Source organism: Centroberyx affinis, unplaced genomic scaffold (assembly GCF_046629955.1).
Source record: "Centroberyx affinis isolate AG114_WGS23_722 - 3 ecotype Tasmania unplaced genomic scaffold, CSIRO-AGI_Caff_v1 ptg001131l_1, whole genome shotgun sequence".
NCBI classification, from domain to species: domain Eukaryota; kingdom Metazoa; phylum Chordata; class Actinopteri; order Beryciformes; family Berycidae; genus Centroberyx; species Centroberyx affinis.
The window spans coordinates 232497-255759 of NW_027279670.1; the positions used below are offsets into that span (position 1 = coordinate 232497).

General features: G+C 44.5%; 1 protein-coding gene across 2 annotated transcripts in view; it reads left to right on the forward strand.

The window, feature by feature from the left end:
• Positions 1–23263, forward strand: part of dock1 (dedicator of cytokinesis 1) — a 172419-nt gene that overhangs the window by 54717 nt on the left and 94439 nt on the right. For both annotated transcript variants that reach the window (XM_071523954.1, XM_071523955.1), the window contains 4 exons: positions 3104–3174; positions 8514–8620; positions 13596–13723; positions 16611–16706. In XM_071523954.1, coding sequence (XP_071380055.1) covers positions 3104–3174; positions 8514–8620; positions 13596–13723; positions 16611–16706 — 402 coding nt within the window. The remainder of the gene's footprint in view (positions 1–3103; positions 3175–8513; positions 8621–13595; positions 13724–16610; positions 16707–23263) is intronic.

Below are 23263 nucleotides of genomic sequence, written 5' to 3' on the forward strand. Positions count from 1 at the left end.
CAGTGTAGCTCTGATTTAAATCTCTGCCAGTGGATGCCGAGATGTCCAGAAATGTGCACAGAAAATAATAATAATCTTTATTTGTATAGCGCTTTTCAAAACAAAGTTACAAAGTGCTTTACAAAACATGATAAAAGAGTACAACATACTCAGGAATCCAACATTGTCATAAATAAGATACAAATAAATAAAACATGATGCATAGACACCAAATAAGACAAAGTTTATAATAAAAGCAATAAAATAAAAGTGATAAAAATGAATGAAAACAGACAAATACTATAAATACTATGAAAAAGCCTTCCTGTAAAAGTGGGTTTTAAGAAGCGATTTAAAAGAATGCACTGAATTTGCTAGGCTAAGATCCTCTGGGAGGGAGTTCCACAGCTGCGGGGCTCTAACAGCAAACGCCCGATCTCCGTTGGTGACAAGGCGGGCTTTTGGAACATTCAGGAGGGTCAAACCTGAGGAACGCAGGCAGCGGCTAGGCTCATATGGAGCTAATAAATCTAAAATGTGAGTAGGAGCAAGGCCATGTAGGGCTTTAAACGTAATCAGTAAAATCTTAAAATCACATCTATACCTAACAGGTATCAGTGAAGAGAGGCGAGGATGGGTGTGATATGGTCTTGTCTCTCGGAATTTGTTAAAAGTCTGGCTGCCGCATTTTGTACGAGCTGGAGACGGGGGAGATGGCCTTTAGGCTGAGCCCTGAATACAGGGAATTACAATAATCCAGTTGCGATGAAATGAATGCATGGATGACTTTTTCAAGGTCCGTTTGAGACAGGAAAGTTCTAATTTTTGCAATGTTTTTAAGTTGGAGAAAGCATGATTGAACTACTTTCGTGATTTGTTTGTCAAAGCAGAGCTCAGAGTCAAAGATTACTCCCAAATTGTGGGCGGACTGTTGAACATTGGAGGATAAGCTCCGTAGGTTCTTTTGCCAGTCACAAATCGAGTGAGGAGAGCCAAATAGAATGACCTCAGATTTTGACTCATTAAGTCGGAGGAAGTTTTGTGACATCCAGCACTTGATATCCGAGAGACAAGCCATAGGACGTGAGAGGTTATCAGTTGCACCGCTTTGAAGCGGGACATACAGCTCTGGAAAAAACCACTAGACCACTGCAAAATTATCAGTTTCTCTGGTTTTACTATTTATAGGTATGTGTTTGAGTAAAATGAGTAAAATGAAAATTTTTGTTTTATTCTATAAACTACTGACAACATTTCTCCCCATATTGTCATTTAGAGCATTTATTTGCAGAAAGTGACTACTCAAAATAACAAAAAAGATGCAGTGTTTTCAGACCTCGAATAATGCAAAGAAAAGTTCATATTAATTTCTAAACAACACAATACTAATGTTTTAGAGTAAGGTCATCTTCTCTGATGAGTCCAATTTTCAGCTTTGCCCAACACCTGGTCGTCTAATGGTTAGACAGAGCTCAAAGATGTTACTGTTATTCATAAATGACAGCCTTTTCTAAAATTTTTGATAAAATAGGTAAGTTTGAAATTGGTCTAAAATTGCTAAAAATGAGAGGGTCAAGTGTAGGTTTCTTCAGGAGAGGTCGAACTATTGCATGTTTAAAACTGGAGGGGAATGAGCCAGTAGACAATGAGCAGTTAGTAATTGAAAGAATATGTGGGCCAATTGTCTGAAACACCTCCTTGAGAAACCTAGTGGGGATGATATCTAATTGACAGGTAGATTAATTTAATTGAGAGATTATCTCCTCTAAATCCAACATAGAAATTTGTTTGAAGTGAATCATACTGGCAGAGGGTTCAGTACAGATACAGAGGTTTCTGGATTCCGGTGCAATCTGGAGCCTTATGTCATCAATTTTACTTATGAAATGTTGGAGAAACTGCTCACATTTCTCAGTGGATGCTTCCATATGCTGACTAGGAGGAGGACTAACTACTGAGTTGATTGTTTGGAATAAGACCCTGGGGTTGTGGCAGCTGTTAACAATCAAATTTGAGAAATAGGAATACCTTGCTTCCTTAACTGCATGCTGATAATAAGACAAGTCACAGCTCTTAGCTGTGACAGAATTTACTATGACACAGTTACATTTGCTGAAGTCAATAACAAAGTTGTTAGTATTTTCTCCCTTACTAACTTCATTTAAACATTGCTAATTAGCTGTCACACGTTTCCAGCGGCCTCTCAACTAAACCACGCACAATGACAAACAGTCTGACTGTAGCAGGTGATGTCCAGTGTGTTACATCTGTCTGGGTAATCAACCCATATGAGACAGACTGGCACTGCCGCTAATTTGCACAGATGCTGTATAAACACCCCGACTCACCTTGGCTGGCATTTAGATCAGTCAGTTAGAGTGGGAGGTGTCAACTCAGATTATCGCTCCCCATTATTAACGGATGGCTCTGTAATCAGCCACTCAGCACACAGTTGATGACTTTATCATGGTATGGATTGGCTACTGGAGACTGGAGATCGTGGCACACTACTCTCAGATTGATAGATTGAAAGACAGACAGAAGGACATAGAAAGACAGGAAGAGACTTCAAGTTGAGCTCAAGAGACATGGGTTGGTTTATAGAACAAGTTCTTGTCACTTATCCCCACTCATTAAGTGCACCCACACTACTGAATGTGAGCAGAAGTGGCTGATATGAAGGCCCTGACTTTGGCTCTGTACGATCTCATCTGCCATTAATGGGCTGTTTATTGAAGCGCAGGCACACACAAATAGTCAGTCATATCAAACATGTTGCTCATCAAATGGATTCATCTAGCTCATTCAGAGTTTTACTGTTCTAGTTTGTGGCCTACAGAAGGCAAAATTTGGTTTAACAGCTGTAGCATTCATGTTGCTGGGAGGCCCATTTTCATCCGAGGAACTGTCTGGGGCGAGTCCAGGCTAGAGGACACACAATCAATTATATTCAAGCTACACAATTACACTCCATTTGCGGGAAACTTACTTCGACACTAAATTATATGCAATGGAGTTGCTTACTAAGTACTAAATAATGAATGAATGAATTAAATTAAATAAAATTAATTAACTTCAAGTTGAAAATGCTGTTCTGATCATGTTTCTTGGTTCTCTGGTTAAGGGTGCCGCACTGAAGTACATTCCCACCATCGTCAACGATGTCAAGCTGGTCTTTGATCCCAAGGAACTGAGGTAATTTCAAATGATCTGTTGTTTATCCATGCTTTAATGTTGTTACACTGACCCCACAATAGACAACTATAATTTTAAGGAAAGTATACAGTGGTAGAAGAGGGCTTGTCATCCTAGCAGATCATGCAGCTCTGTGAGTGAACTGTTTCTGTACTTGATGGTAATGTGCATACGCAGAATTCTTCTTTCAGTGAACTTCTCTCTGAGCGGAGGGGGTGCCGCTGCAGAGTGGCACAGCGACTCATTAAAGCCAATCTACTGTATAGAAAATGGCCACATTAAACTTAAATGTCCTTCTGCAGGGGAATGAAAATAGAAATCTTATTTGCTTTTATTTTTCGAGGTGCCCGCTTGAATTAAAATTTCATGTTTAGATACATGCCTAACAAGCTGATGGCATATTGCGCCGCCGCTGAGAGGCAGAAACACCACTCACTCTCCTGGCTCTCTAACTTGGGCTGTTTTCCATTCAGCAACTCAACATTCACCAGATGTACTGTGATGGGCATTGGTTAAACACGCTCAGGTTGCCTTGGAAACCTGCTGTGCTTGCTCCACTAAAGTGTCTACTGCAGTTAATGTTCTCTGCTGTGATTGTCATCTGCTATATCTTACTTTATGCTCACCATTTTATGATAAATGAATTTGAAAATGAAGTACAACATACTCTTTTTTTCTGCAATGCATTGTTTTTCTGTTTTTTATAAGTTAAGTGTTCATTTGGTGGATTGTTCATATCACAAAATGTAAATGTACTGTATATCTTTTCCAGTGCAAATGAACTTCAGAACCTGTAACCAAAAATTCAATACCATGTGTCTTGAGGACAGAAAACAGTTTCTGAGACCTGAAAGGACACTGCATTTATAACAAATGCCTCATGGGTGTGCCCTTGATTTTCTGTCCTATTTGAATGTCTTTAATCTCTTATGCTAAAGGGACACAACACAGAAAAATAAAATAGGATGGCCTCATTTATAAAGCATTATACTTACAAATTTGTCAGGAAAGCCTTTCCAATATGTGCACTGAAATACATTTCAGCTTCGAATGAGTCTTTAAAAATGCATATTTCATCTACGTATTCGTCAGACATTTCATCATCTGTAAACATTTTGTTTACACTCATATACAGACACCAGCCCCGGTGTTTCTATCCCGAGTGACTGATGTTCCCACACATAGACAAGAACATCAGCAGGAAGATGAAATGAGCAGGTTACTTATGACCAGACTGAGCCTAATGGGAGTGAATAAAGAGTAAACCACTTTTCCTAATGATGCAATGTTTATTCTGCTGAAGGGTAGGAGAGAGAGGAGAAGAACAGAGAGGGAGAGAGGGAGAGATGTCTGTGGGAATCAGTAGGGGAAGTAGGGGCTGGTTGGCACACTTTTATGCTCTCTTGTGGATTTCTCCGACTCAGAGTGTCTTACAAAATTAATTTCAACATCAGTAGAAAGCTTAAGGTCTTGGGCAAAAATGGATATCTCTTTTATAGTTTCAAATTATCATAACAAATATTTATTAACCATCAAAGACACTCTCGACACAATGTGACAACAAGCCCTGACTGCAGGGTGGGGTTAGTTATCCCTACATTTTTTTCAGTGGTTTGAGCTCAAATACAGAAACGTTCTTAAATGTTTATAGCTGTTTTTATATGCTGGAGACACCAAACCACCAAAATGTGCAAAATAGCAGCCTTTATTGTGCTTATCAAATAATTATTTGCTCTGGAGAATGGCTGGAAAGTTGTGGGCATTGTGTGGCATTTAAGAAAACCTGAATACCAATCAGGACCTGCCCTGCTACACTCACGGCAACTTTGGGGGATTTTCAAGTTGTGAACCACCGCATGTTTAAAGGCACATTTATGGACCTGTGTGGGTGTAAGATGTCATTTTTTAATGTTTTTTAAATTTTTTTTGGAAGTTTCTCACTTTTCTCTACCTATAAACAAATAGAAGTAAGTAACCGTTTATAAACATGTTTTTTCTGTTATAATAGGGGTTGGTTGGTACTGAGACAACTGTCCCCATATCACCTCTTGAGCAAACTTTTTAGTTTATTTAAATAAGCTTAAATTGAAGCTATTCCTCTCCCCCTTTCCATTGAAAACTTTGATGGATATAAAAAGCATACAAATGTTCATTACGAAAATCCCACAAAGTTTTAAATTTACTTCAACATATGAAATATACAAAGAAATACTCCACATGTGTGTATATATATATATAAATACACCACATGGGTTATATTCAGAACAAGAGGGTACCTTTTTGGGATGAAGATTATTACAGAAGATTATTAACTCCCTTGAGTGTGTCTGTAATAAGCAAAGTGACAACCAGCCTCTGTGGCCAACCAGCCCGTGTCTCCCCTACTCTTTGGATGACACTTGCAATGTTCTAGTCCAGCGATTCCAACAGACAGAAAGCTTGATATAAAATGAGTATCCTCGTGGTTTTCATATTTTTTCAGAGATGGAGCAACCAAAGTAGATGTCATAAAAAAATAAAAATTCTGATTGTTATTGGGCAGGATGTATTGAAAGAGGAAGAAGGTGGTATATTTTGAATTCAGGGCCCCGGAGACAGTAAGGCTGGGAACCACTGTTTCAGTCTCAGGTTTAAAAAACTTAACAGGGGCGGTTGATCGTCAAAGAAAATCTGAACAACTGGTACCACAGTAGTTTTTCACAGATCTTTGAAAGAGAAATATGAATATAATTGTGTTTTCCCCACTGGATTCCTCTCTCCCTCCCCCTACCCCTCTTCCTTAACAAGCGGTGTCTGGGTTACTGTATTATATGCAGCCCAAATGAAAAGATTGGGGAGACTGCAGGCCAGCCAACCTCCCCAACCTTGAGGCTGCTATACTGCAGCGTATCCGCTGATTGAGTGCCAGGGCCCGAGCCTCGGTGCTCTGCCAGACCCCTGTGGCCCCTTATTGACTTGGCCTGAGGGCCGAGGAGGAAGAGCCGGCTACCTGACTGTAACGCCGTGCCAGTCCCAGCCCCAGCCCCAGGCCTGAGGTCTTATTCAGCCCCCTAAGGCTGACCTCCACAGTGGATAATGACATTTTGGCATCTCCACTTCCAGTGTAGTTTGCAGTCAAAGCCATCCGCTGGCTGTCCCTTATTGGAAATTAGCTTTATCTCTGTGGGAAGCTGATGATTCAAGTGGGAATCCTTCCAGAAAGTTGGGAAAGTTCCTTGCAGACGTCCTTTCAAAAGGGAGTTGAAGTTCTGCCTGTCAATTTGCTTCCTTTAAAAACATGTGAGGGACAGCAGTGTTTCTAAATGATCACTATTTTACTCCAATTAACAGTCTCGCATATAATCTAAGTCTAATGAACCAGATCATTACAACTTTGATTAAAGCACAGTGAAGGAAAGTACATTGCTGTGCAGATTTTTATAGAAATACTGCCACAAAATCAAGCATTTTTTGTCACAATAATCAAAGAATACTGACTTTGGTGTTCAGATATATGCAAATACCTGGAAATGAAAGCCTTGCAAAATGTCAATGTTGAGTAAAAGGTCAAAAATGTGGAAACACTGAATGTGAATTGTTGCAGGCGGTGAATTTGTTGTCTGTCTCTGGTAACCAGAGGAGTGAAATAGGCCAAGTGTGTAACACAAGACTAACATGCCTCCTGAGTGCCGCCACACGCAAAGGGCCAAAGCCATGTGCTTGTCAAATCACCCATGACAGACTGCTGACACAGCCAACCCCTGAGGCGAGGTTGAGCTTCCACCTGTCAACATGTCCTGAACACACAAACATACACATATATATGAATGCATGCACATATGTTTCATCTCTGACACACAGAAAATACAGTAACTCACTCACATAGTCTGGTCCAGCAAGGAAAAAGAAGCGCTGCTGGTTGACCAAACACAGACGTCTCAGTTTACAGTGCAGGACACCGGTGTCAAAGTGCCTCTCTCTCTCTCTCTCTCTCTCTCTCTCTCTCTCTCTCTGTTCTCCCCGCGGAGGTAAGGGTGTACATCGCTTGTTCTGGGCCTCACAGCTTACACAGTATGGCACCTGCATCCTTCAGGGGTTGAGAAGCACACAGCAAGGAGCCCCTTTCTACTTGCCCACGTCCAGCACCTGGGCAGCTGCCATTTCCACGGCTGAGTCTGAGCCAGACAGGGCCGCCTATCGCTGCCTCTGGCCTGCACTCCGCCGCCGTCACAGCCACAGTGTGGGTGGGGGCCTTTGATCTGAGGTGGAAGACACCCTGTCATCTCTTCTTCTCCCTCTCTGCTCTCGCTCACCCGCCGTCTCTCTGTTCGGCTCTCATAACTCCCTGCAATTTTTTTCGGCTTCTTTATCTCTCTCTCTCTCTCTCTCTCTCTCTCACCGTCTCTCTCTGTTTGATTCACCATTTATCTCTGCCTCCCACCAGGTGTGAGGTTAATTCTATTTCATTTAAATCCATTCAAAAGTGAAACCGTTATTTATTAGTTATAGACAGAATGTTCAGACGTAATTATTTCTTTCAAGATAAGACACGCAAAACTTTTTACATTTTTGGATGGTAAAGATAATCCACACTCTGAATTGGCTGAATTGAAAGCAAAGTGACCTTCCTCCCACACTCCCACCCTCCACTCTTTCTTTGTGTTGTGCAGCCAGAAAAAAAACATTCACCCACACCAGGGGAGCCATTCAATGGCAATTTGACACATTTTCCTCTATCTTTATCCTAATTTCATAATTCGGTTGCCTTTCTTTTTCTTTCTTGCGTGCACCTGCAGTAGCCCTCCGCCACTCTCCTCCTTTGCTCTGAAAGCAGTGAGTATGAGCTATTCACTTAACCAAAAATCGCAGACCGGGCTTTTCTCCTGCCTTAGCAAAAGGCAGCACCGGTTGTTCTTGTTGTTACCACAAACCTGGCTGAGCGGGAGGCGACTAAATTGAAGCCAAGGGGGGAGAGCGTTTCATCCCCTGCCAGAACCCCTTCTCTCCTCCTTGAGCCCCGGCTTGCCAGCATAACAAGCACCCGGCCTCCTCGCTGAGGACAAAACCCCCGGCTTCCCGTCTGTGCATGAATGCGGATTTGTCTTTGAGGGACAGCACTGTTGAATGTTCATAGTTTGAGCTTCATGTTGGTGCACCTTGATATATGAAACCAGCAGTGGCACACAAGACTCTGTGCACCTCAGCTTTTTATATCGCAGCTTTATGTGACAGAAGCAAGAAGAAAGCCATGGGAGTTCATCGCGATTTGGATGATTGGCATTCAATGAAACACTCAGCCAAACCTGAGCTGCTTGACCAGTTTAACCTTTGTGTTTATTGTCCTCCTTTTGTCTCCGTAGCAAGCTGTTCACCGAGTTCATTCTAAAGGTCCCTCTGGGGCGCCTGGTGAAACAGAAGCTAGACTGTCTGATCGACATCGTCCACAGTGACCTCTTTACCCAGCACGGTGAGACACACACACACACACACACACACACATACATACACACTGCTCCAATGCATGCACCTCCACTCAAAATGCATTAATGCAAGCAGTCACACACACACACCACCTGCATCCCCCAGGGTGCCCTGTGTGAGCTCACGGTAAAGGTCATCGGCGAGGCGTAGTGGAAATCCCTCCTGTTATCTGTGGGAATTACGGAAACCCACTGCTAATCACCTGTATCTACAGACCCTGTATGTCTGTATCAAAATGTCAGCACTCCCATCTACTCAATCTCTCGCTCTCTTCCTCCCTCCCTGTCTTTGATTCTTAATCTCTATCTCAAAGTGTGTTTGTCAGGTAATAATTTGTGTCCCTCTTTCCCTCTCTGTGGCCTTTCTCTCTATTTCCCTGCTTCTCCCCACACACACACACACGCTCTTATTTTGGCCATGCTGTGCCGCTGTCAAAGGTGAGGGCAGTCGATGAGGACAATACCTTTTATTGAATACATGTCTGATATTAGACATCACATAAACCGCTTTGTCTTCAATTTAACGGCCGAACTCTTTCATACTTTGGCATCGTACCATCGTCTGATTAGTGCTTTGACCAGTTTGGAGAGTAGCTATAGAGAGAAAGAGAAAGCTCAGCGCATGGCCCCTCGGTCATTAGTATTGATCTGATGCTGTAATTACACAGTGGGCATGCACGCCTCCCCGATGCTTGTGAACGGCCTGCTGATCAGCGGGAGGACTGTTGCTGAGGATGTAGATATGGGCTTTCCCGCTGCTCAATTCTCACAACAGTGGCACGCGGCGGCGCTTTGAATGTGCCCAGTAGTCTTTGTCGATCCGGTCCCCATCAGTGTCAAGCAGAACTCCACATCCTGTTGTTTTATTACAGATAATGACCGCTGAGCCGAGCAGATGAGTCGGCCAGGCGGTGTTTAAGGGCGTCCTAATCAGCCGTACTAAGTGCCCACGCTCCTATAGGACTCTTCGTGCTAATTGTGGCCTGACATCCCCAGGTGGTCACTGATAGGTTCCCCGACCAGCCAATCCCAGAGTGAAATGTAGCGAGCATACGGACGCACAGCGAGAGGCAGCTAACTGGATGCGTGGCCCTCAACATGGAGTTTCTTTTCTGTCTCCGCTCTCTCATCAATATGCATTGAATATGTTTGCTGACGGGAGTGTTTTTTTCCCCCTGTATGTTGCACAATGATTAACATATTAACTGTTTTCATGTAAAAAACATGACTTAAATGCATTTGTGTTTGTCCGTCCCCGATGGGCATATTTCTGTTTAAAACGGTGACTTCGGACAATAAGGTGACGTCCCTTTTTCACAGGTTCCTCTCCATGTTTGAAATTGAAATGCAGCGTGTCAGATGTGATTGGTATGCACGCGTAGCTCCCCCACCGCAGATGAAAACTTAATGAACTTGGAAAACTGGGAAGAGGTTTTTTTTTGTTTTGGGGGCACAAACAATGTGTCACCTTCACTCTCGATAATGTAAAAGGAGAGAGCGGGACGGGCACATAAATCACTTGCAAATGGGCTCGTTGGAAGAGAACAAATATGTCAGCTGCTCTCCTGGTCTGTGGTAAAGGGGAAAATCACTGTAGCGTCTAAAATCTGTTTGCGCTGGAAGTTTGAGGAGAGCGCTCATGGCCGAGCTCGATAGTTCCAGTCTGCTTCTCCCACTCCCACCCTGCTACCAGCTCAGTGTGTGTGTGTGTGTGTGTGTGTGTGTGTGTATGTGTGCGCGCTCACGTGCATGTCCATTCAGGCATGTGCACAAATGGGCCCCACTGTTTGTGTGTGTGTGGTTGTGTGTGTATGTATGTGTGTGTTACGGTCTGTGTGGGTTTTGAGTTTGGAGGAGGCGCAAAGGGAATGAGGATTGGAGCTCTGCAAAAACAAGGTATTAAACACTCCACACAATGTAAGACACCCTCAGATAGGAGATTTGCTTTTGTGTTCAAGCCCTGGAAGATTACTAAGCATGCACTCACACACACACACACACACACACTTTCCCTCCAAGCTATAACTGGCGGGCAGCTTAGTCCTCAATCCCACAGCACCAAAAATATTTTAGTGCAGACATGGCTGTCACTTTCTATCAGGACTAGCTAACAACTGACCAGGCGAATGCTTACAAAACATAACGTTTAATTTCAGGTATTTACCAGGGAAAGCTTTATATGAATAATAGCTCTATTGTGGAGCAGCGCGCCCTCAATGCTGCCATCAGACATAGTGTTCTTAAGCTCTTAAACCAAGGTTGAACCGCTAATGCACTGTTCAACCCGGTACTTTCCAGATCAGTTCTACCAAGGTTCACTTTTAATTTTTTTTATTCCTTGCTTGAAAAACATCTGCTTGTGCCTGATGTCTCTCCAGTAGCAGCAGGTTTTTTTCCCCTCTTTATTCTAATTCTAATGGTATTGAAAAGAAATAATCATTCACCGATCGGGCCCTATATTCAATCGATGTTGTCTACAGTCTTCCAGTCGGAGCCTTGTCATAATTGCGTTTGCACTAGGATTAATTAAATGCTATTCATGTGAAGTCCAGCAGCCGAGCGAGATTTCCTAGATTGCTAGAAGAGAATCGTTGCGTAATTGATGCACTAATCAATGCTTAACTCATTTAATGGGAAATTTCCAATCCTGCGGCAGCCTGTATTTGTTAAATTGCTAATCGCTGTGTAATGCGTTTGTTACACTTTTAATACGCAGCCTCGTCACGGTCTCTGTGTGCAGCTCTGTGGCTTATGGATAAAGCATTCCAGTAACGCTGAAGGTAGAATGGAAACTGCTTCTGAAGACACTTAAACAAAGACGCAAACAGCAGTCATATATATGGCTGCTGCTCGCCGTGTCAAAGTCTAGCTTAGTAAAAAAAACAAAAAAAAACACTGACCTCTTCTTCCTTAGGCCATTGCGATGGAATCACTCCAGTGTTCAGTTCTTCATATAGTGCCTTTAGCAGGGAGTCCGAGAATGTACAACACTGATTGAATGCTTGCTCAGTAAGTTGGGACCGCCTCTGGGTGTTGTCTGTGAAGAGGTCAGTACAGTTCATGCTATTCATTATGCTTTACATCCTGCTGTTTATCACATGGCCCAGAGCAATATTGACAATTGGCAAAGCTTTTTTTCTGTGTGTGTGTGTGTGCGCTCCTCAGATAAGTAATGCAGTCAAATTTCATTTCGTTCCAGTTGATTGGCCTATTAAAGCTGCGACGTTCTCTATGAGGCAGAGGGATCCTATTGATTGGGAACAGAAATCCATAGCTGGGTGTCTACTTAGAGCCGCACCTTGTCATTACGGAGAAAGCCGTTTGACGCGTTTTGTGTTGTCCCAGCAGTCTGTCACAGCATCGGCGGTGATTACACTCGGCGAAAACGCTCTTTCTTCTTCTGCTTTCTTCTGAGATGGCACTGATAATGATGCTGCCTGTCTGCGTGTGTGTGTGTGTGTGTGTGTGTGTGTCACTGGCGCACCGCATGGGGACACTGATAGGTCACGCCCTTGTAGACGGTACTGCTCAATTCTGTTTTCCCCCTGATGTGCGAGGCAGAGCCGCTGTAGCTTGAGCGCTTTCCAATTAAGGGGAATTTTTTTTTTTTTTTAACAGAGGGTCATTAATTTTCTCCCCTCAATACCACCAATTGCATGGAGCAGTGGACAGAAAAATCCCTTTGCTCTTCCACAACAGATATCTTTGTTCTCATTGACCAAGAACTGGACCGCATTAAGTGTCTCCCTCTCTCTCTCTCTCTCTCTCTCTCTCTCTCTCTCTCTCTCTCTCTCTCTCTCTCTCTCTCTCTCTCTCTCTCTGTCTCTCTCTATCCAACCCTCTGTCCCCTTCCTCATCCCCTGTCCAATCTGGAGCTACTTTTAGTGATCCCAGCTGTTTTCATTGCCATCCTCTCCCCAAAGCAATAAAAAAACTCCCCACCCCTACTCCCTATTTTCTAATTGAGCCAACCCAACTCCAGTATTTGTCCCCCAGGCTTTAAATATGAACCCACACATGGTGAACACACACACACACACACACACACACACACCGCTAGATTGGAATCGGGGTGTTTAATAAAAAATATGATAATTTTGTGGCGGACTGCCTTAGGTTTACCTTCCATGCGAGTGCTCTCACTGTCTGGCTTATCACTGCTGTCCTCCCTGTCCATTTGCCACCCAAATTCTCTACCCTCTGCATATGGAAATTCACTGTTTGATGTCACTGCCGACATCAGATAAACTCCTTGGATGGGTTTAATATTCTGTAGTATTAATCAAATGTTCTGAAGTGGGAGTAGGTAGTGAGACAGAAGTTAGTGAGAAAGTTGTTTGTTTTTGTTTGTCGTTTTTCCCTTTTATTTGTCCAGAGAAGTTTTGTCCAGCATGCTCACTCTTTTTTTCAGAAACACCCTGCATGACATTCACACTACAGTTGCATTCCCATTTTAAAGCTGACCGGCACAACTGCAGTCATTCACTGTTGCCCACTGGGCAGGTCCACTTAGGTGCCTTAGTCAAGGGCAACACAGCAGCATGTGTTATGGGAGGGGGAATCATTTTGTCCAGCCACATTTTCCAAGCCAGTGTGTAGATGTCGTTCCGGTCACTAGGTGGTTAGACTCTGCATTTGTCTGCCTGATATTTTTAGGGAAGTTTGCTGTGAAAGTGTCTCCGGCTCCGACAGGCTTTCGTTCCGACAGTTGTGCTGCTGTACTGTCACCATTCCGAGGGATTTTGGGAGCTTTTGCCATAATTGTTTTAATTAATAATTTCATTTATACATTGTTGTACTTTAATCCTCTGCGCCGCGAGGAAGCCATTAACAAGCTGCGTGCATCTGCATCCTGAGTGTGTCAACAGCGTATGCCGCACCGCCTTGTGTAATCTATCATCTGGTCCGTGTGTTAACTGGCTGTGTGTGTGTGTGTGTGTGTGTGTGGTGGTGTCCCTGCAGATTGCCGCGAGATCCTGCTGCCTCTGATGACAGACCAGCTCAAGTTCCACCTGGAGAAGCAGGAGGAGCTGAAGGCTTGCTGCCAGCTGCTCAGTGACATCCTGGAGGTGCTCTACAGGAAGGACGTGGTGAGGAACTCTTCTGTTTACTCTCTCGCTCTGGGGCGTACCGCAGGACAACTGGGGGATCCAAGAGTTCCTCTCCAAAGAACGAAAACATTCCACTTACTGAATGGCTACAAACTCTGAATTTAATTTATTGCTCTGTGTGGCAAGAGGGCATCTTCCTCCAGAGAAGGAGCACATTTTGACTGCACTGTTAATTTACTAACTAGTGTAGTCAGCTGTACTGTGTAATTTATTGCTCTGGGTGGCAAGAGGCCATCCTCAGCATCATGAATGGGCTCCAGGAACACGGTGAGGGACTCTGTGATTCCCTTCGCTGTTTTAGAGGGAGAGGCAGCATGCAGTCTACACTACCAGTCAAACGTTTGGACACACCTGATTGAATGTACTATGTTTTTCATTAGGGTAAAGCCATTTTGATCTAAAGGCTTATGCTTAAATGCTTGAAAATTGCTTCTTAGACAAATATAAATAGTGAAGTTGATCCTATGTATGAATTTCTTTCCAAAGCCTTTGCCTTTCCATCAAGGCAAAGGGTGGCTACTTTAAAGAATCTAAAATATAAGACAGTTTTGATTTGTTTAACACTTTTTTGGTCACTGCATAATTCCATTTGTGTTATTTCATAGTTTTGATAAAGTGGAAAATAGTAAAAATAAAGAAAAATGTGTGTGTCCAAACGTTTGACTGGTAGTGTTCATGTTGAGTGAGCAATCATAGCAGCAATCACTGGACCCTACATCCGTCATACACAGTCTCAACCACACATGCACACATGATAACACACATACACACACGCACTCTGACACCACACACACCTCTGTGTCTTCATCCTCCCCGCCCAGACACCTGCCCTCCCCCCCGCCCCCCTCAGACTCCCACTCACCATCGATCACTGCGGCCCGACCTCCCACACTCCACTCTGTAGGGATTATCCACCTCTCCTACTCCTTTTCTCTCTCTCTCTCTCTCTCTCTCTCTCTCTCTCTGTCTCTCTCTCTCTGACACTACCTGTCTCTTTCATACCTCTCTTACACATTCACACACACACACACACACACTCCTAGACTCACATGCGCACGCAGGCAGGACCATCCTTTAAAGTAGTAGAAATGGAAACCTTGTTCTGTGTTCTTCTGTATAACTTTCATTTCATCATCATCTAGCCTGTTCCTTATTAGGACCAAGGGATAGGATTGGATTTTTTTTTTCATCTGTGAATGGATTGAGAGAAAAACAGAAGTGATTTTCAACCATGCACTGAACTATGAATTCAGTATCGCCTGAAGCACTTTTTTTTTTTTTTTCTTCTAAAAAACAGTCAGGGAATCAAATGTTGTACCAGCCAAAAGAGCATCAGAAGCGGGAAGCATTCAGGCAGTCATGTGGGCTTTCACCATAGATGTGCGTCATACCTGATGCATTGGAAGGCAATAGCTGAAGCTCCCACCTCAGATAGTTGAATTTATTCTCCTCAGTGCTCCGGCTCATTTTTCTGTGAATATTTGTGTGTGTCTTTGCGTGTGTGTGTGCGCGCGTGAGCCGGCGCGTGCGAGTGTGTTTGAGCAGCAGAAACAGCTGTGTAAATTATTGAAAGTTTAGGCCGACGCCGCAGAGCCGGGTTCGCTTAGATGATTTCCCCCACAGACTGAAACAGACAGTAAGAGACGGCCCTCTGCTCGCTCAAACCCACTAATAGGCAGGTCCAGTGAAAATTGTCCCACTTTTGTCAAAAGTATCGCTGCCCCAGGGGTGTTTTCCCTTCCAAAAGCAGGGATTCACAATGTATAAATCATCGTCGCTGCATCAGTCACATCTGTTGTGTTTCGTGGCAAGAAATGTCCTCAAAGTAACTTCAGAGTTTCAATCCAGAACCCTTGTACGCTTGGAACCGTATCAACAATTCTCATATCTATTGATGGAGACAAACAGATTTTTTGCTCTGTGTTGGCACCACAAAAAGAGCAGCAAGGAACTCACTGGTTTATTCATTCGCCACGTTTGGGGCTCCCCGTCTTCTGGTTAACAATATTTGTAAATCTGTTCAAAGATTAGAAGCAACAGCAGTCACATTTCTAGAAATGAATGGAAGAATCCGCCCGAAAGCACTTAAACATTGTTAATAAAACGGCTGTTGGCAATTATTGCCAGCGTATATTGAATTTCTGGGCCATTTTGTTGTTTGGTGGTGTATTTTCCTTATTCCCACAGATAACTGGCCATGTAGACAACATAATGTCACACTGAGATATTTCCACTGCAGCCACAATGGAGTTTGATAGGAGAAAATGTTTCAGCGATCTAACACATCAACGGTAAACGTCAGGTTTTGCTGTCAGTCCCTCAGAAGCAAAGAGCGAGGGCTTCTTTCTAGACTCATTTTGCACCGACGTTCAGTAATCACACAGGGAGGAAATCCATTGGAGAAGAAGAAGTATACCAATTTCTAAACTGACAGTAGCCTCAATAGACTAGAATGCAATGTAGCCACAAGACATGGTGTATTTTGAGTAAGGGGCGCAGCCAACTGGAATAACTCTCTCTCTCTCGTTACTGCTATTGCTCTCTCCACCTACATGTATAACCATCAGCTGAATGCAGCAAGTTCACGCCTGTTCTCTGAGGGTTGTCAAAAGGCATTCTGGGAAATGTAAGAAATGGATAACTGAAGCAGACGAGACAGGTTGAGGGAGGGTGGGTACATCAAAAAAGTAGATTACAACACTTAAATTACAATATCACAGATATATGTAACAATGTAAAAGTAGGTAAGTTGGATTTTTCCTTATTGAAATGTTTCTCATGTTACAAGTTACAATGTCTCCCCTCTCCCCCATGTGCCTTTACATATGGTGTGTGTGTGTGTGTCTGTGTGTGTGTATTGTTGCAGGGTCCCACCCAATGGCATGTGCAGATCATCATGGAGAAGCTGCTGAGGACGGTTAACAGGACGGTAATTTCCATGGGCCGCGACTCGCCTCACATCGTAAGTCTCTCTCTACTTCTCTCTCTCTCTCTCTCTCACTACTCCAGCTATTATTAGTACTACCACTACTGACTCTCTGTCTCTCCGTGTTTCTCCCTATCCCGCCGGCTTTCGTACACACACACACACACACAGACACACACTCCGAATTCACCACAACCCCCTCCACTCCCACAGGCCCGAATGCAACTCCGGTTCCATTCCAAAGCTGTCATTAATGTTAAAGTCTACCTTGGCAGAATGCTTCACACAACCTCAATCCAAGAGAGGCTTTGATCTCCTCATATCTCCACTGCTTTAATCTTTTATCTTCTGCGGTTAGAGAAGCCAATTCTATTTGCCTGTATGTGTGTGTGTTTTGCTTTTGCTGTTTCACTGTGTGTTTGTTTGTGTGTGTGTGTGTGTGTGTGTGTGTGTGTGTGTGTGTGAGTGTGTGATCTGTCATTTATTACGGAGAGCATTTCTAATGCCTGGCCTCGGTACTGTAATCTAATCACTGTATTCCCGTCCGATGCCGTTAGCATGCGTCTCGCAATCACTCTCTCGGCTGGAGCTCAATGGCAATTAACGCATTTATCCCTACCATCCCATAAATATGCTGTCTGCCTGACACGTATGGCGAAACCTTCATCCATTTTCATGAGTCCTCACCCACAGTGATAAGAATATCAACTTCCGTATTCTTTGACTCGTTGCATTATGGATGCAGTTGGCGCCTGTTTTCATTAGAGTCGCCTATAGCTTGTGATGTGACTTTGAAAACAGAGAACGCGGGCGTACGTGAGGCCCGGGTAATGAAAATATGCTGTTTCATGCACAGTTTCAATGATGATGGAAATTTCTCCCAGGGCACTTTAAGGTACTTTGATGGTCCATTTAAATGCAAGTAAATGACAAGAGACATTTTCCCTGGGAAATGGATTGCGGTGTGATGCTGGCTCTTGCCGGTTGCCTTAGCATCCTACCTCCTCCTGTCTTGATTGATTTACTGTGTGTGTGTGTGTGTGTGTGTGTGTGTGTGTGTGCATGTGTGCGTGCGTGTACAGCACCCTCTCCATCTGGGGAGCAGCAGGAAACGACATCACCTGCTTTAATGGAGGGTTATCTGCTTTTATTACCAGTCACTGGGCCACACCGGCAGAGAGTGATTTAATGAAGCCAATAGTACCCCGAGTTATCACACACACTGATCACTGTGTGCAGTGTTGGATTGCAGAGATTCTCTAGCTGTTCCTCCTCTCCGTCTCTCCCTCTGTGTTACGGTATCCTAGCAATGCACCAAGCTCTCTGCGTGGACGGGGAGCCCTCTGTTGTGTAACAGAGCGCCAGCGTGCGTCACACTGCATAATGTAAAGCTAATGAAGCCGCGTGTTGAGCCGAAGCCTCCCCGCTGCCCCCCTTGTCTCCCAGCCAGCTGCCCGGAGGGGGTCTAGGGCTCCCACTCGCCCCCTCCCACTCTCCCTGGCTCTCCACTCCTTCCGTCCCCACACCAGGGAGAGAGTGGGCTCTGCACCTTCACGCCTGGCTCATGCTCAGAGAGAACAGAGAGAACGGGGTCGGACGCCGGTGGATGTGTTGCCGGAGCTCGGACCAGCTGCCTGCCCCTCCACCTCTCCTTTTGCTTTTTGGTCACCTTGGTATTTTTCACTCTGCTGGTTTTCCTTTGATCACGCCTTTCTGCTACTTAGCGTAAAAGGCTCTCAACGCCCGCAACAGCAGCACACCTAGGTCTCCTTTCCGCTCTATTATACTAAGTGCATCCATTTCAGCGTTCCCCCCCTCGTGGTCGCGGTGCGGTGGCGTTTTCTGGTTCCAGCGGCACGTGGCGAATAGTGTTGAAGCAGATCAGCCTGCTCTCTGGTTAATGAAACCGCTCCGCTCCAGACCTCCCGTGGCCCTCATTGAAAGCATCTACTTTGTATACATGTGCTGCGGCTGCCCTCTGCCCTCCTCCACTCCCCTATAGACAGCTTGCTCTTATTGTCCTCTCTGACCCCTGCCTTTTGTCAGCCGCTGCCCATATAGCGAGCCACTGTACTTGACTGCCTTGACATTTCTTAGTACCTGCGTAATATTTATTTTTAGCGGGAGTGTGCAGGGCGTCCTTTTATGCAGAGGGACTTGGAGGTCACGTCAAAGCCTTGTCTTTTTGAAAGCCGTTCAGCTCTTCTTCTCGAGTACTATACAATGTTGCCTTTTGAAGCCTAAAACAGCGCTCTTTACAAGATGACTAATTCCATATCCCTCATTCTTCATGGGAATGCAACCTTTCTTGGCACCTTTCCTTTTTTCTAGTCTACTCATGCCATTTTCTTCTCTGAAATTGTCACTCAAAGCCAGAAAGAGGGTAGAGAGACGCGGAGCCGCATTTGAAGCAGGTCCCCAAATCATTATTTAATGATCAATAAGGTGGGACTGAATTTTTAACAGCTGTGAGACCCAGTTAAGGCTGGTAGACGCGGCGTAGCGCTCCAATCAGAGGGCTGTTGTTGCCGCCTCTGGGTACGGCTGCCTACTCTGCAGGCAGATTGCGCGCCGCTACTCAGACAACACCGCAGCCAACCACCGACCTTATTCTTCTGAGTGGCAGCCTCTTACATTTAGATTTATGCATTAACTTTCTCCTCTGTCTTCTGCCACACTCTCTCTCTCTCTCTCTCTCTCTCTCTCTCTCTCGCTCTCTCTCTCCCCTCTTTTCCTTTCTCCTCTGCCTCTTTCTCGCCCACTTCCTCGCTCGGCGGTGGCGGACGCGGAATGCTGATGAGAATGATCACGGTGACGGGCTGGGGGCGTCAGGTTTGTTCTACGTTGTCATTGCGGCGCTACGCCTGTTAGGGCCCCGGACACACCATCGCTGTACATTTGCATCATTAGGCGACCTGGCGAGCTCTGTCTTTTTGTATTCATGTCCACCCTTGCACCGGTTGTGATGAGCCCTTGCGAGTGCACTTTTGGTAGGAGAGTAGCACAAAATCGTTTTTTGCTCTCCCTGCTGAAATCACTAAGTCCTACCTTTTTATGCCTTTGCATTGCATTTCTTAGAATTTAAGCCTCTGGATGAGCCTGGTAGATACACATGAGGAGGCAAGACTTCAGAGTCAGTGAACCAAACCCTTGTGTTTTTGTCATGTTAGTCATACTGACCTTTGCATATTTTGTTGTCTCCGTTGTCAGCAGACTGTTAAATGTCAAAAATTAATAGCATTGTATTGCTAACAGACATTTCTGGAGAGAATGGAAACATCGCTAGAGCGTTAGCTGTGCCCTCCAGTCGCCCCCGGATGGCCCATGTGTATTTATTGAGCTTCGGTTTCTGGACTAGCCCACTACACGTTGTGGTCAGAGAGGATGCAGCACTTCAGGGTTTTCTTGCCTGTTTGCCTGCAGTGTGCAGAGGGAATGGAGTGGAAAGCTGCAGGGGGGGGGAGGACTCTGCGTTATTGATTGACAGTGAGGGGCTGACAGGCTCGGGGCTGCAGCTTGTGCTGTGCTGTGCTGCATGCAGTCACTGACCGAATACATTGCAACACAGTCAGTGCAATGACGTCTGTTCAGAACAAAGCTTTCTCTGTATCTTTGGCTCTTCTGTATCTCTCGCTCTCTGTATCTCTCTCTGTCTCAGTGTCTCTCACTGTATTCCTCTGTCTCTGTGTCTCTCTCTCTCTCTCTCTCTCTCTCTCTCTCTCTCTCTCTCTTTCTTGCTGGCCAGAGTGCTGCAGAGCTCTTTTGGAAAAGAAGCATAGTGAGATATGGCACTGCATCATAATGCCTGGAATGCACACTTATCACTCACTCGCTGCACCTTTCCTCTCCTGCGCCGAAACATTGACTGAATGTCCTCTTGGGTTTATTGACCCTGCGATAAGTCATGTCTGAAGTGTACTCACTGTCAACACGGTGTGAAAACCAGCGGGACTCTGGGCTTCACATGTTAATGCAGCGGCACAGCGCGCTCGTTGCCTTCAAACTACAGCACAGTTAAAAAGCGTGTAGGAATGGAAGCTGATTTGAAGCTTGTAACCTCAGTTGTGTGTTGTAAACAGCCCCACCCTCCCCCCACCCCCACCCCCCCCGAGGGAAGCCCTGTGGAGACGGCCCTGCCATGGGTGAGAGAAGATAGGGAGAGAGGGTGGGAGAGCGTCGCCCTCAAGCATGGCTCCCGGAGCTTTAGGCGCCCATGTGAGGGTGACCCGGCGGCTCTGAAGCACATTCCCTACAGCTTTGTCCTTGGTGTACCTCATTGCAAACACACACAACGCGCCCCCCCCCCCCCCCCCCCCCCCCCCCCCACAGCATGACAGCGAGGAGAGCGAGGGAGCGAGCTGCGTTGTGAGTCTAAGCCGTGGGTCAGGAGCAGGTTCCGAGGCAGGTTGACTTCCGTACCAGGAGCCCCTTCGCTGCTTATTCCGTCGTCGTATTCTGCCCTCGTCTCGCGCCGCCCCGCTGCATCAAAAGCACAGCTGTGTATGTAGGTGTATTCTCAAAGCTTCCTCCCCCTCTGCGCCCAGGAACTTTATTCTATTATAGTTCGCTTTGCATACAAAATCCTCGAACTTTCAGCCCCGAGTGAAGTCCCAAATTAATTTTGAACCAATATCTGTCTCATGAAAATTCCATACTGCTGTGCTGGTCACAGTTTTGCAAATGATACTCAGACGACTACAGACTTTGAGAGCTCTGTAGATGTCCGTTTTTATTTTTCATATTTTATTTTGTATATTAAATACCTTCAGTTGTTTTGTTTTTTTAAAAAACAGTATAAAATACACAGTATTGCACATAGTAAATCAATTGCACTTCTTTAAGGTACAGATAAACATCTAGTTCTCTCTTTATGCTACAGTACAACTACTGAAGAATCCAACCCGCCATGTACAAGAGTGGAGGTGATGAATCACATGTAGCCAACAGAAAGCAGCATGTCGGAGCTTGTGAAGGTCATACTGAAGGTTATAAACCAGTGATACCTAGTCGTCTGTCATGTATTGTTGTGTCAGTAGCAAAAGATGTCTTTTATGCCCTTGAAACCACTTTGGCACATTTCTCTCTATTGGGCAGTGTTTTTGGCTTTGAGAGTGACTTCGGCCGTTTGCTCCTGCAAGCACTGTTAACTTTATGTTGTTTTCTTTTAGATATTGGCTGCTCTCCCACTCATTAAAATGTTATTAGCCCTATTAGATGCTATACAATATACATACATATATATATAAATATTATTTTGGCTGTACATAGTCTTTGATGAACCCTGTGTGGGGTAACTGTGGGAGTTTTCACTTTACAATCGGATGGATGGGAGACGAGGGGCAGGAGCTACTAATTAACCAAAAAGGAAAGAAAAAGCTCTTTTTGATTTTTAACATCCTCTTTAGAAATTGTTCCTTGAAAAGCTAGAAAATGTCCTGCGAAATCTGGAGGTTGTAAAAAGCATACGAGGCTACATGCCTGCCACCCTGCGCTGCAGAAGGCTCTGCTTGTGGCCAGCGGCACATTCAGGCCTCCTGGCTTGGTTTCAGTAGTTGAAGTAGTAGCTGATGCAGGATACTGTAGGAATACAATCACAGCTGCCTCCCTGACCACTCACCACTAGCGCATGTGCTGACAAAGGAGCTGACTCATAATATTTAGTGCGTTGCATGAAAGAAAAAATCGCCTGAAACTTTTTTGTGTGTTTTAGCGGAGCTAGCTATAGTGTGGTACTGATGAAGCGACTCGGACGGTATGGACTCCATCTTTCCTTTAGACTGTACTTCTGTCATTGACCATATGCACTGTGAGGAGAGTAAGAATTAAGTTTGATGTATGAAAATGAATTAAAATTCAGAAACTACTCGAATCCTTTGCACTGTAGTTTGTCAAATACACAGCCCCCTTTGCTGCAGCTCAAATAAATATATTCCAATAAGCCTTAAAGTGAGCTATATATATATATATATTTATATAGAAAAAAGTACATTGACGTCTAACTTTGCAAATGTTTATAAGAAAATAAGTGTTATTTATTCATTCTTCACTTCAAAGTCAGTTATTTCAAGGAGACATTTTAGAGATGGATAGAAATTTGATCATAGAGCTCCAATAAACCTCTCTATGACCTCTCCCTCCTTCAAGTCTCTTGCTCAGTCATTGTCTTCATTCTTTCATAGTTAGTAGGTGATCTGCATGTGTAAGAGAATCGTCAAAATAGTCCTTTTTTTTTTTTTTATTCTGCAGAAAACGTATCCTGAACAGTGTTAATTGTGCTTTGCCGGTACGGTGATATGCTGTTGATGTGGATCTCAGGGAAACGAGCATCATGGTTGAATTTCCGACCTCTCAGGGAGGGGTGGGGAAGTCCCAACTGGTAAATAGAAATGTGACTGAGACAGTTGCTGAACCAATATAATAGAATAGGACTCCATAGACTTCAGCTAGAAAAATATATGTAGGGAAATCAAATTTTTCTTCTCACCTTGCTGATCTCCAAATAAGTTGCCCTGGTGTAATTTCACGCCCTGTTTCAAGAAATTAGTTCAAAATAACTGAATCCTTTTTTGGTAAGCGTGACAAAATTTTCAATT